General features: G+C 32.1%; 2 protein-coding genes across 2 annotated transcripts in view; both read right to left on the reverse strand.

Moving 5' to 3' along the window:
- The window catches only part of LOC112679677, a 37,062-nt gene extending 27,558 nt beyond the window's left edge, over positions 1–9,504 (reverse strand). The window contains exons 1-2 of the mRNA XM_025549567.1: positions 9,342–9,504; positions 6,083–6,382 (exon numbers count right to left, since the gene is read on the reverse strand). Coding sequence (XP_025405352.1) covers positions 6,083–6,382; positions 9,342–9,423 — 382 coding nt within the window. The 5' untranslated portion in view covers positions 9,424–9,504. The remainder of the gene's footprint in view (positions 1–6,082; positions 6,383–9,341) is intronic.
- A 731-nt stretch (positions 9,505–10,235) lies between these two features.
- Positions 10,236–15,093, reverse strand: part of LOC112679706 (leishmanolysin-like peptidase) — a 73,910-nt gene continuing 69,052 nt past the window's right edge. The window contains exon 11 of the mRNA XM_025549599.1: positions 10,236–13,265. Within this exon, the coding sequence (XP_025405384.1) occupies positions 12,978–13,265 (288 nt within the window). The 3' untranslated portion in view covers positions 10,236–12,977. The remainder of the gene's footprint in view (positions 13,266–15,093) is intronic.

Below are 15,093 nucleotides of genomic sequence, written 5' to 3' on the forward strand. Positions count from 1 at the left end.
ATTTTAATATGATTTTAAAATGTACATATTCATTAAGCGAAAAATAGATAATGCGAGTTTATCAATAAGACATCATTCATACCGTTGTTAATACAAATGTAGTGATATGAAAAACAGAAAATGCGTTTCTAATTAAAGAATAAATTATTTTTTTGTATTATACTAATTTATTAGTTGTCAAACTTAATATTTCTAATTTAAAATGTATAACTTTAACTAGATATAACCAATTAAATAGTTAAATAAAATTAATGATTCTAATATATTTTTATAATAATAAAATTTTAACATAGATTAAGGATTTTATGGAGGTAAGGAGTTCTGTTTTATCAGACCTACGATTAAGCTATGATCGAGTAAACCTAGGTTGAATGTTTTCTATACTTGTCAAAATAATTGAATTGGTGAGTATTGCGATACTGAATTGTGGTAAAATTTTTATGTTTTTACGAAATATTAAGTTTAGAGTTTAATAATTTTCGAGCTTACATCATAAAGAAGTTATATGTGATGCTGTTATATTTTTAGCGAATTCGTACTTTGAAGATTTCAATATTATTTACGACGTTTTTCGTAGAAATCCGTTATATCAAGCGTAAAAGTTTCAACATTGTATACACAAAGGAATTAAATTGTTAAAAATACGTTTTTCAAAATAATTAGATATACGTTAAAACGCAATTATAAACTATGTATAACTGGAAAAGGACCAGAAATTGATTACTCCAAAAACATTAATTGCATTTTTGTCTTGCGTTTTGTTTACTTAAAAGAACTATAACAAATATGAAATAAATATAACACATAAAGAAATATATATACTCATATATATAAATATGCTTCGTAGTTAGTATCTATTTAAAAATTACTACAGTTAGTGTCCAATTTAAAGGGGTACCTGGGTGACAAGTCACTCGGCTCTAATTTTAAGCGGCCCTCATATTTTTTGTAGTTTGTAATATTTTTGAATATTAAACTTTGTAATTATTTCAATACAACGTTAAATATTTCTTTTTATAGAATCATAAAATTTAAAAAAAAAGAATGATAAAAGTTGTCATAATATTATATAATATTAAATATTATCTATGATATTGATTTCGTAAATTATTAACGTTTAATAATGTATGACCAGTGGCGTAGTTACGGGGAGGGTGTAAGGGGTTTCCACCCCCTACAGATTTTTTTTTTAATGATATTTGATTTTACTATGATTAGGTATATATTAAAAATTGAGTAACAAAATAATTTTCTTAAAATATGGGGCATAATAATAATACTATTTTAAATCTAATATTATTACATATAGTATGTTTTAGAAAACAATAATTATTATTGTCATCCTTTGCTGTTTCTTGGTAAAAACCGAGGCGATAAATACTAAAATTGTAAACAAATCGATCAGTTGTGTGAGTGTCTACTCTATTTATTGAACTACATTTATGATAACATTAAATGCTAACCAGTCAAATAAAATGCGATTAATGTTCGTACGTGCATAGTGCATGATCTATTTGTCAGTTATTAACGTTATTTTCATCATAGACAAGAATATTTCTGCAATAACTTTGTGAGTGCTATTTCACGCTTTTATCAAGTACAATATATATCTGAATTAAAAAGAAAATGTATGGGGGTGCCAAAAAATTTCGAATTAAAGCTAACAAAAGAAAAAAAATTGAAAATTGAAAAGGTTCTCTTGACAAATTTTACGAAAAAATTATTAACATTACAAACCTTAATAAATGAAACAATAGAAAACAATTTTAATATTAATTGTGAAACATGTTGTGCCTCTGGTAAGTATTTAATTTTGTAAATAATAGTAACATGTAATTTTAATTATTGTTATTGAAAATTTTTTACATATTGTAGATTTAATTGTTAAAAACTTTGATACTAGTTGTATTAGTACCCAAAATGAGTTTGAATTGAACAAGTGGTTCATATAGAAAATAATATTATTAGTATTGATAGGTGTAAAGTTTATTCAAGCTCATTCATAAAAGGTAAATAATTGGATAATAATTAAAAAACAATTCGGTGTATGTAAAAGTTAATTATGAATAATTTTGGTCTTTATTTCTTAATATAAAATTGTAAATAAATTATAATGAATATGAAAATATGTTGCATGTCTTTGTTGACTTGAACTCTGCCTTGGTTTTAACAAATAATTTATAATTTTTGTTATTGTGTTAAATGTATTTGCTATACATGTTTCAGATGCTCAAAATTGTCTAAAACTAGAAATATGTTTTATTTATTTGTGATTTCAATTTTGGTTAGATTATAAATATTTTCTTAATTTTTATATTATACTATATTGTTTGCATGTATATTCGTTTCTTGTGCTTTGTAAAACAAATTTTAATTTAACAAAAATTAATAATATATTTCAGTGTAATTAACTACCTATATTTTTTATTATGTTAATTCAACAATCTTATATTATTGTTATAAATTGTGAAATAATTTACATTAAATAGTAATTATAGTAGGTAATAAATTTGTTGAAGATATTATAATTAAGTAAACTATCAATATTTTTTCGGTTATTATTAATAAAATTATAAAATTATGTTATTATTAGTATCATTAGGTTGTGGAAATTATGAAATAGACTACAGCAAGTCGAAGAAAAATGTTGCTTTATAGCCATTAAAGATGTCATATGAATTTCAAGAATTTTTTGTGATGAATCCCCCGATAAAAATATGGATAAAATTAAAAACTTAAGACAGTTTTTTATGGTCAAAACCCATAATGATACCAAAAATTCCAAGAATTAAAAATGTAATTTTCAACGATGATAATACCTTTAATGCCCTGATAGATGACCCTCAACATCAATTTAAATATCTAAAACCGATGAGTATATAACATAGATATACCTATGTATACATACGAGTACATGAAATGTATAAATTTCCCAGTATTGAAACTATGTTACAAATCTATTTGACAATGCCTTGTACAAATTGTAACAGCGAACGATCATTAAGACGTGTAAAAACTCAATTGAAAACATGTTTATCTCAATATAGATTTGATAATCTGACTCTGTTAACACTAGAACACGAAATAACAAAACAATTATCATATGATGACACATTGATTTTTTTTCGAAAGACCATAGGAAAAAACAATGTATTTAACTGTAATATGTTATTATATAAAATAAAATATACATTTTTAAATAAGATAATTAATAATTTTATATGAGGTCTCTTTTTATTTAAGTACCTGGCCCCAGAATTTGTAAATCAGGCCTGACTATAGTATAATATTAAAAACGACGTTTCGGGAACAAATCCGATCACGTATTTATAACATATGTTTACAAACAATTATAGTATCATGTAATATATTAAAATATATAATCGTACTGCGGCGAATGTTTACTTGTGTACGCGTTAAAGCCGCAAGGGTGCAAGTTGTACCGTGATCGATACAGGTGTACATACGAAGTACTATACTGCGTGTGTTTCGTCAATTTATATTCTGTTCGCAAAATCCATTGTCGCAATACTAGAACAGCATTTCGGTTACCGAGATAATTGTTAGTTGCGGGTACAGTTTATCTTATTTACGTTACATAGTAATTTTATTTACTATGTACATTTTTCGACGTAGACCACAAACGAAAAAATCGTGTTTTTACCAACCACAACATCACAATTGAATAAAATTAGCGGTATAGTTCAATACATATTAACTATGTAAAGGTTTTCTTTTCCAGTCCAGTTAATGCATTACGTATCGTATACAACCTTGCATCGTCTTTCGACTGACTGAGTTTTCGATTATTTTCATAGAAATATTCGGTGACAACTGTTTATTATTTCCTCTTGTATCTTGGGTTATTTTATTTTCGAAACAAACAAAATATCCCGATTCATTATTTATGGAAAAATGCTAAACAGCTAATAAATATATTATTACAAAGCTTTCGAGAGATCTGACCAATTAATTTTTTCAAACAAAAATCGACGAGAAGAATAAAAAATTAATCAGTAACGAATTCATGTTTAGAGAAGATTAAAAAATTCAAGAATTACGGACAACGATCGAGATGAGGAAACCAGTTGGGAGGGGTTGAAGATACGAGTGTAGTAAGAGTGGTGGAGTGGTAGACATATCGGTGGACGTACGATTTTTTTGTCCCCTTCGATTGTTTCAATAGACGAGCTCCCGCTTATGTTGCCCGAGGTTCACCATGTAATACAACTGTCACAACTGCCCAAAGAATATTTAAATTTATTAATTCGTGAAAACCATTTACCTATATAATGAAATAATATTTTCTAAAGTTATTATATTACTTTATAATACGGCCTACGTTGGGCATTTTTAATTATTCCAAAAATATAAATAACCACACAATCACTTCCGCGATTTCCGATAGTCCCAATAGTGATGGGTAAATTGAGTAACAATTATAGAAATCATATTTAAGTTTTTTTACACATAATTTTATACATGAAATAAAAAATTAGAATTTTTTTTATATAGATATATCAAATAAAAAAATGTTGTTTGGTCCAGCCCTGCACACGTACACAGACGTACGAGGGTGACATCATGTTTAAATCTCGATATTGTATGCGAACATCACCGCCGCGGCGGTTCGTGTACTCGTCACATAATTATATAAATGTGTGTAGCAGCGGCATAGTATATTACAACACGAGAGCACACGAGAGCGAATATTATTTGCAGGGCCAGCCCAAGCAAAAATAGTGCACTAGGCAAAATCAAATTTTGCCACCTCTAAAAAAAAAAAAATTGAGCTCTTATTTTAACTTAGCCCCTTCCCCTACTTTTTATGTGACATATCTACTTAAAAAAAAATTAATTTTTTATTTTATGGATAAAATTGTATGTAAAAAGACTTAAAAATGATTTCTATTGCTATTACTCAAAACCCAATCACTACCGCGACTATCGGATATGTGGTTATTTATATTTTATGAACAATTAAAAACGCCCAGCGTAGGCCGTAATATAAAGTAATATAACAACTTTAGACAATATTATTTTATTATATAGGTAAGTGGTTTTCACGAATGAATTCATTTAAATATTTTTCTTATAAAACACCAACAGAACTAAATATATGTTCGAGTTAATTTTGAAAATACCACCCCTACTAAAGTGTCGCTCTAGACAGGTGCCTAGCTCGCCTATACCTCGAGTTGGCTCTGATCACTTGTGTACTTTTGAAAATTGTACATCACGCGTGCACAAACGTAATTCTTTTTTAGATTCATTCGATATCGAAATAAAAAACGAACATTTTCTGACGGGTTTTCTATTATAATGTATTCATTATAATTAGGGCTTGGATTTAAATGCTCTAAAAAAATAAATAAATGCTGTATCAAAAATTACATTTATGACCTAAACAGTCTAAAAAAATGCCCTTTCAAAAAATCTATTTAAACACTAATTTACATTAAATCATTTTAATAATTAAAAAAAAAATTTAATTTGAAAAATCATATCTACAAAATGTATAGACTATGTTAATGCTAATTAATTAATTAATGTTTATATTTCAATGAAGTCAATTTTTTTAGTCATAATTCCAGAGATAGGCCAGAAATGTCTTAAAAAATAAAAAAATGCCCAAAAAAGTATGAAATCCGCTAAAAATGCAAAAAATGTCCCCAGAGAAAATTTGTAGCTACACACGGAGTAGTCGAAACACGTTTGTAGCTTGGAAAGCATCGTGTAAGATATTTAAAAAAAAAAAAAAGATGCAAATGCATTGAAATCCGAACCCTAATTACAATATTTTACTGCGGGTGGTTATCGCTCTCGTTCGTCCCGTATATTTTACGGGTGGGCAGGAGGTGCCCACCTGAGATGATCGCGGCGGGAAACTACAACGAGAGCCAGAAGGAACGATTTACCCCCGGGGGTGGCGGACGGACGGTGGTGATTACCGAACACGGTTACGTAACGTAATCATATGTATAAACACGTGTCTTTTCACGTCATCCCCTTGAGGATTTCTCGGGTTATCAACAACAATAATAATAATGTTAATTATAACAGTAATGTCGATGGCGTTTACCGATGCAAGTGACTCGGCTCGTGTACCGATCGCGTCGCCCGTCCGCGGCGTACGCCGCTAGTGTCCAATCGGCCGTGCCTGGCGTCACGTTATCGGCCCTGAGACCGCACTGCCCGGACGGGTAACCTTCGCCCGCGTAACACGCACGGCCGTCGGACGGCGGAGGCGCGAAGTCGGACAGGGTCGTCTCCGTGCCGTTGGGCAGCACCACGGCGCAACGGTCCAGCGGGCCCAGGTTGGTCTGCCATCTCAGGTACAGCGTGTCGCCCTCGGTCAGCCACACGGGACGGCCGCACAGTACTGCGCACGCGCCCGACGACGGTCGCGTGTGAACAACAACAACAACAACAACAGTATAGTATAATACAGCGATTCGGGTCCGCCACAACGCCTAACGTACATTGTTAATGTTTGTACGACGATCGTGCGCCATTATTCCGCGTGGTCAAACGGGTGCCACCGATCCGGTACAAAAGATGTAATGACAAAAACGAAAGAATTCCATTAATCATGTAAACTAACGGTGGAAACCCATAAAAATATATTATCCTACCCAAAACCTCGATGGTTGGCAAACGTTGGACCTTCGTCACGTGTTCTTTTATTGCGTGCACATACGGTGTGAGAAATCGTTTTCGAACGGACGTAATTTCAATTACTTTTTCCCGGATCACGAAACGTATTGGTGAGATTATAAAGACCGGATGAATAATAATGAGTATTCTTGGTGGATCTTATACGCGGACTTGTCCCTGCTAAAAGACTTTTTTAAGACACATAATATGGTTTTATTTTGTAACTCGATACGACAGTTGCATGGGCGCGAACGAATATATACTGGTAGCGACACGGACCCCTCGACACGATGACCCCGAGGGGCTGAGGACCACATGGTTTAAAAATCATATTCCGTCTACAATCAACTTTATACAATGTCACCACTTGAAAATAAACATATACAGCTGTTGAAGAGTAGTCGGTGTACGGTAAGGAAAATGCATATAATTTATTGTTGAGCATAATTTTATACATATGTAACAGCACAGCTTGATGTAAAACGATTTGGTATGTTTGATTAAAACATGCATATAGGTTCAAAATTAAACAATTATTGTCAGGTGAAATCTGTGCGTATGGTAGTTTATCGTTTGGGGCGATTGTAAATTCGGCCCGGGGGTTTTGCAGGTAAAATAATTTAGGTGTAAACTCGGCCCGGATAAAAATGTACATATAATTTTTTTATAATATTTTTGAAAACCATTTAGCATTACCCATTCCTTTTAACATACCGAATATCACTTGTAGATCTTGCGCGTCAGGTACATTGTTTGCAGCATTATAAAAAATTTTGTTTGGCCTACTGCAGATATCCTCAGTTTCTATGCGTTTGGTCACGGTGGTAATACATTGTCGTTATAGTACTTGGTCCCCGATCGGTTTATGCAGATGATCATCATTTTTCTCCGTAGTATCATTATTTATTTCAAACGTTTTTAAAAAAGCTGTACATTTGCGGTTTATACATCGCCATTTTATTTCCCCTGTGAATATTATCGGGCCGAGATTTACAACCGACCTTTTTTACTATCTGAAATTTCTGGGCCGAGTTTACGATCTACCTTTTTATTACCTAAAATTTTCGGGGCCGAATTTACAACAAAAAAGGTAATCGCGGAACCAGTTTACATTTGCCCATCGTTTGCACAGAATACAATTCGAAACGCAATTTTAAACTTGAAGCAAAAGTGAGTTAAGTAAAAAAAAAAAACCAACGTCATTTAGCTAATTATTTCCCATTACAGAGTCTAATCTCTGACAACAGGAAGAATATAAATAACTACCTTGTCGTCATATTTATTAAAAAATACTTGTGGAAAATGTTTAAATGTACAGAGATGTATATTTTATTCTACTTCTATGATATCTTATATAAGAATTTAAAAAACCCGCATTTAGTATTAAAAACGTCATAATATGTAAAAATCAATCATGCTTTCTTTACTTGTATATATGTTATCATGGTCTGGGGTCAATGTGCTACAACTCATATAAATAATACAATTCAAAATCCTACGTAAGATCTCAAATGCTCCATGGTTTGTTAGAAATGATGTACAGCAGCGGTCCTTAAACTTTTTTTTTTCGCGTACCACATGAGTATATTATTAATTAGTCACGTACCGTTAATTATTAAAAATAGAACCATACAAACTTCACATAGTTAAATATATTTATTTTAAATAAAAGGGCAGTAAAATACTAAAATAAAATAATTATTTATTTATTATTACAAATTTATTAGTGTTTTTAAATTAATATACGAGTTAAATATTGAATTTTTAATTTCCGTTCTACCACCATGCGGCCTTTCGCGTATCGATAGTGGTACGCGTACCACAGTTTGAGAAACGCTGATGTACAGCATTCGGACTTCAACAGTAAAAAACTATATCGAGGATTTATCGGTTAGCTTCTTCAGCATCTACACAAAGCGAGCGGTCCACGACATTTCGGGCGGTCGTCCCCACGACGTTTTAAACTAGCTAACTGCACTCATAACCGTGGTATAATTTATCTCATAAATATTGTGCAATATTTAATTGTGTAACGTAAACATTTGCCATTGTACTCTGCATATTCAATATTGTCAATTCAAACCTAGTAACTTTACCACCAGTCGACCAATGATATTCAACGATTATTGATGAATTAAAAACTGCACGCACAAGATGATTTAGTGCCTGGAAAACTTAAAGAAAAAATAAAAAACAAAAATAACGTATTTCCGGTACGTCGCCGCGATAACGTTTGGGGGAGACGGGTAGATCGATATTATGCCGTGCCGACCGCTGCAGAAGTCGCGTCGAGAAAGAGAGATTGTGTACACGTAATCGAGCGATACGAACCGTTAAGGATTCCGCAACTGTAATCCGACCGCACACGTGCGCAGAGGTAGAACTAGGAATTTTTACACCCGGGGATGCTTCTATTTGATTTGATTTTTAACCGACCTTTTCTTCTCTAGAATTGTTCTCTAATGATTAACGTACAATCATACTCGTTGAGTTTCAACAAAGTTAAAGATATCGAATTGGTTGTTGATAAAAACAAAATTTACACCATCCAAAATGTTACGCCCGGGGACGAATCCCCGTCTTCCACCCCCTGCACACACACACGTATTAGTATCCCGGATCGGAGGCACTCGCACTTGTGGCTGCCGCGGCGGACGCGGACGGTGAGAGAACGTTGCACCTACCTCGGACCACGGTGGTCGGGGACAACTGCAGCAGCAGCAGCAGCCGTAATCCGACGTGCGTTAAGTCGGCGGTGCGAACCATTTTCCGTCGGACGGGCGAGCGCTGCGGTGTGAACTGCACGACGACGTCCGTCGCGACCCGGGGCCGCCCGTCAACCGCGTTCGTATTTGCTTTGTTCGCGTCGCGCGACACGTCCGGAGGGAGAACGCGAATCTTATAATTAGAAATCGGAGGCGGAAACGTACAAATAATGTATATGTATATTTATATACACGCGCGTTACATATGCCGTTTGTGACGGCGCTGGCCCGCGGTGGGGTTGAACGGATATTTAGGTCGCCAAAAATGTTCGAACACAAAACTTTTTAAACCCGATATCGTAATACACGCTTGATATTGTATTTATCATATCGAAAATAATATCGCGTCATTCATTACGACGGTTCTTTATTTTTCGTCGATTTCCGATTCTGTTTCAAAAACCATCGCTGTCTTTTTCACTGACATTTTTTTTTTTCGATGGGATTTAACATCTCTTCGTTTAACGTCGGTATTCTTAAACGTTTCGTAATGACGACAGGTACGAATCAGACGTCACGAACATTAGTACACGAATAAAATCTTCGTTCGTGTTTAATCTCGCGAAAAAAGACGAGCGTCGACCACTGACGTTTCGTCGTACCGTCAACTATAAACTCGTATGGGTTATTAAATAAATGAAAACGCAAAACCATCGTGTATTATTATATAGGAACAACAAAACATGTATTTCGTTTTTTTTTTTTTTTTCAACACACGCTTACACATATTATAATATATATATATACGTACGATAATTCTGTTTACGAGTATAGGGTACCTATGCGTATAATAATTAAAAGTGTGTATAATAATTATGTTAATAATAGTTTAATAACTAATAATAGTACGCTGTAATTTGTGTAACATGAAAGATTCCAGGTTTGGAGGCAGGGATGGTAGGTTCACAATTGATTAATTAGTGGAACGCCAGTGGCTGTGGTCAGTTATTTCGTAAAAAGGGAGCAATTTCATACAACGCGGACGTTTTCGCGTTACATCCCAAGTACATGCTAACAATAATTAAAACACATATTAACATTTTAACGTCTAGTGACACTTATAAACAAAGAAATAATACATAATAATAATAATAATAATAATACGTTGGTAAATATTATTGTAGCACTAAAAAAATAATATTTTTACACATAAAAAGAAATTTGTAGGTAACTATGACAATAAAACACTATAAAAATATTGACGAGAAGATTAATATACTAATAAAAAATCTGCCACCCGCAGATGGCCTGTTATTCCATTCAATTTCATACATATTTATACTCATACAAGAAATTACTTTTACAGCACAGAAATCGTAATAACTAGATTTATTTACATGTATTAGATAAAACATAAATATTTTCATAAACACGTAAAATGTACGACTGGAATGTTTATTGTGTGTGAGTTAAAATAATATCATGTTTTGAGCTTTTGTCTGGTCACTGTCCGTTTGCATCACGAATCGCTCATGATATTGTAAATACTTTTATATGTTAACATCAAATAAATGCAACAAAAAAAAAAAAAAAACCGTTTGAATCGATTACATTAAAAATAGAAGTAAAAGAAGAACATTTATTAAGACCAATTCGAATCAAACACCCGAAAATGTTTTTTTCATTTACATAGTTTGAAAGTTTGGAATTTAAAAAAGCAACCTTTCTAAGGGTTGAAAATCCATTATAAAATAGTTTGTCTCCGTTCTGTTTCTCTGTTCAGAAAATTATTAGAACGGATGGAATGGGTTGGAGTAAAAGAGTATGGATTAAGAGGAAAATTTAAAAATATTCTAACAATATTCTATTTACACAATATATAGATAATACATCAATAAGGGTTCAAACGCGAGGTGAAGGAATTTAAAAGTTGTTCATTAGCACTGCTAAAACGTGTGCCCGAATTTAAAATTTAACATCATTGATTAACATATGGTTGTAAATGTAAATTAATATTACAAGAGCTTATAAAAATGCTCATCACATCTAAATGCTATTAAATGACACATTTTTAATGTATTTATCAATTGTTTTAAATTATTGTTTTTTCCAAACTAAAAAAACATTATTAATAGTAAATAAAAAAAATACATTATATTCCGTATTTAAAGCCAAATATAGTGAGCATTTTCATCGCCACAGTAGAATCAAGTAACTGATGATCGTTTTTATTACTTTCAATGCCTACGTTCATTTAAAAAAATCAAAATACCAATCGATGTTAGCGGAATATTATGATTCTACCACAAAAAAATAAAAATAAATATTTAAACCGAATCATATAATTATCACAGCAAAAATATATAAGTGGGCGTGCGTAATATTTTTAAAACTTATAACGATATCAGACCTAATAACACGTGGAATGTTTTATTACCTACAACGAGAAATGTTCGTATAAGTTACAAACGTTATATATGTATAAAAATTTCTATTTGATTGTCAACAAGTTTACATTTTTTTACACCCAATATTATTTGTAACCACAAGCTACTTTAAAATAGCCAATCGTGTACGATTTGTTTATCGTAAATTACCACTTTATTCAAGAATGTATACGTTACATATTCATACGTACCTAAAAAGAATAATGGTTGTCGGAAATAAGGTAATTTTTTTCTTTACTGCAGCTTCAACCACGAATCAGTTAAACGAATCTTATAAAAAATCTTAGCGCCACTACCGTTTCTAATTCTTGATATAGATTACAACGAGAATAATTATTCTGGGGATTATTTTTACTAAATTAAATTGGTCTGTACATTTTATAATGGATTGATAAGAGCCGTTTAACGATTGAAATGCTGAATGCGCGGAAAAACGATTGAAAACGCACCCGAAAGAGTTGTAATAAAAACTATCATAACAATAAATGATAGATGAGTGTTTCATAATGATTTGATATCTATTTATATATTTATTTTTTATTGGCTATCGAATTTTTTGTAATCATTAAAGGGAAAACGAATAGAGTGGTGATTTCAATTGAAAATATTACACTTACATAATTACAGGTATAATACGTCGCTGTTTTATATACAAATCGTAACAACTCACAGTGTTTAGTGACGATTTACTAGTTTTAATCGGACTTTTAAAATGAGCAGATCTAAATTAAGGAAACGAATTCTTGCGCAGTAAGATGTTTTCGTCAAAATTAAATATATATATAAAACATAAATCCGGTCGCTTTTTTCACCCCACGAGTGACTATTAAAACATCCTCTTAACCTACATATACTGACTAAATTTTGCTCTGCGTTGAACAGTCCAATAACAAATATCTTTTGAAACAGTGATGCGTCCGATGATACCAAATGACTTATCTTAAACGTGGAACATAATAATACAGTAAAAGTACTAACACACGAAAATGTACATAATCACATAAACACATAACACACTTAGACACTAATACACTTATAATAATACGTCGGTGAAGGGATAGTAAAAAAAATAAAAATAAAAATAAAAAAAAACGATATAAGAGATTGGGGTCGAGAAATATAAAGAGATAGAGATAGAGAGGAGAGTAAATGGAATACAATTATCTGTTCACGTCGAGATCAAAAGCAACAGTGCGACGACTGTAACCGTGATGACCGCGGTCGCGGTAGAGCCGATGATTGTGGACGTGCCGCCACACGCCAGCTGCTCGCGATGGTACGGCACGGTGAGCGGTACCTCTGACGGTGGCTTACACTTTTCGTCGGTGCCGTCGCCACCGCACAGCTCCTCGCACGCCGGGCACACGATGACGCCCTTGTGCAGCCAACCGTTGGCCACCAGTCGGATGACCAGTTCCTGGCCCGGGAAGTAGCACGTGTACGTATGGTTGGACACCTGTGAACACGGAAGACAAAAAAAACCGCGCAAGCATGCGTTATTAGACAACGACAACAACAATAATAATAATAATAGTAATAATAAAAACATGACATTTAAATGGCTAACACCTTATAACAAGCTTAGAGAAGTAAAAAAAAAAAAAAAAAAACACCGCCATTAACTGGCCTAAGCTCCTAATGTTTAATCGCAGAGATGAAGCAATTATTAATAGATTTTGAATAGGCCACTATAAAATGGTTATTATATAAGAAGAGATGAATAGTAAACTGAGCCAAACATGTGCTAAGCTCTTATATAGAATCAAAAAGAAATCGTGAAATTTCGGATAACTCCTATGAAGCCCTTGACCTTAACGAAGACAATCTCAAAACAATGATTTTTTTCCTTAGATGTATTGATATGTTTAATTATATTTAATAACTATATAACACAAACATGAACCATAATGAATACTATAAGCTTGTTGAACAAACAACCTTGTTGAAGCTGTATCGTGAGTAAAAAAAAAAAAAAATTAACAATAAAAATAATAATAATAATAAAATAACAACGGTACGATACGGTACCGAACACTATTATGAAATCATAAGTTTTATTTTGTTCGATTGGATTTCACGGAACGTGGACGATAGTATGCACATGTGTCTTCGGGGTCGCATAATGCTCGTGATACGCGATAAATATATGTACATAATATACGCGGGTGACGTATAGAATTAGTTATACGTTTTAGCGCGGATAAATATCTCTTGATAATTACGTCGATTACGATCAAGGACGTGAATTTAAACATTTCGCACATCCATCGATTCCAGTCAAGTATATGATATATATTATTATATGTTTGATCAGTTATAACAACAGTTCCCAATCGGGGGAGGGGGGATTTAAACACTGCACAAGAGGAATATAGTGATGATGAAATAACGAGAAATTTGTTGTTACTAAATATTTTCCAATCAGTAAAATTGAAAATAATAAACTAATATTAATTTAAAAAATTAAATCATCAGTTGTATATTATATAATTATTTTGAATCGTTAAAAAAAAAAAAGATCTTTTAAAATCCAAGTCTACACTAAACTCTAATACGTATAAGGAGAGAGCGTGAGATTTTTGAACATTTACAAGGGGTCGTAGAAAAAAAAAGATTGGGAACCACTGGGTTATAAGATGTTTGACATTTTTATTCGCATATATTTCAATTATTCGTAGCTTATTGGTCATATGTTAAGACACAAATGGAATAATTAATATGGTAACATTTATTTTTTTTTTTTCTATACCTATGGGGCATAATAAGTTAATGAGATATAAGGCTAATGTTTACATAGGTAAATAAATAATAATATAATTTTAATATGACAATCTTTTATCAAATCTTGGAAAATTAATATTTCTGACTAATTTTTCGCAATTTTCGCTCAGTGTACATGGAAATGTCACGATTTTTATTTTTATCTCATTGGTTACTATTGAATATTGATGAACGTATGGTGTGTTTTAAAGGAACATCTTAATATTTTAGTTTGGCGTCGAGTAATATGGAATTAAATATTTCGGGTCTAATTAACGGAAAATATCAAGAATACATATTATCATGAATTTACAAGAAAACAAATTCAAATATTCAGATATCTTTATTTAAAAATTTAAGTAGGTACTACTTTAATGTAAAAAAATATTTCATTGTTCGTTCAATACTTTGTCGTCGAATATTAAATTAAATTTAACGGTTAATGCATGCTATATTTATAAGGATTAACGGTTGTATTGATGGTGACGTTTAGACGGTACATTTTTACAATTAGCCATGGTTAG

The sequence above is a fragment of the Sipha flava genome, unplaced genomic scaffold (assembly GCF_003268045.1).
Source record: "Sipha flava isolate LNK unplaced genomic scaffold, YSA_version1 166_pilon_pilon, whole genome shotgun sequence".
NCBI classification, from domain to species: Eukaryota; Metazoa; Arthropoda; class Insecta; order Hemiptera; family Aphididae; genus Sipha; species Sipha flava.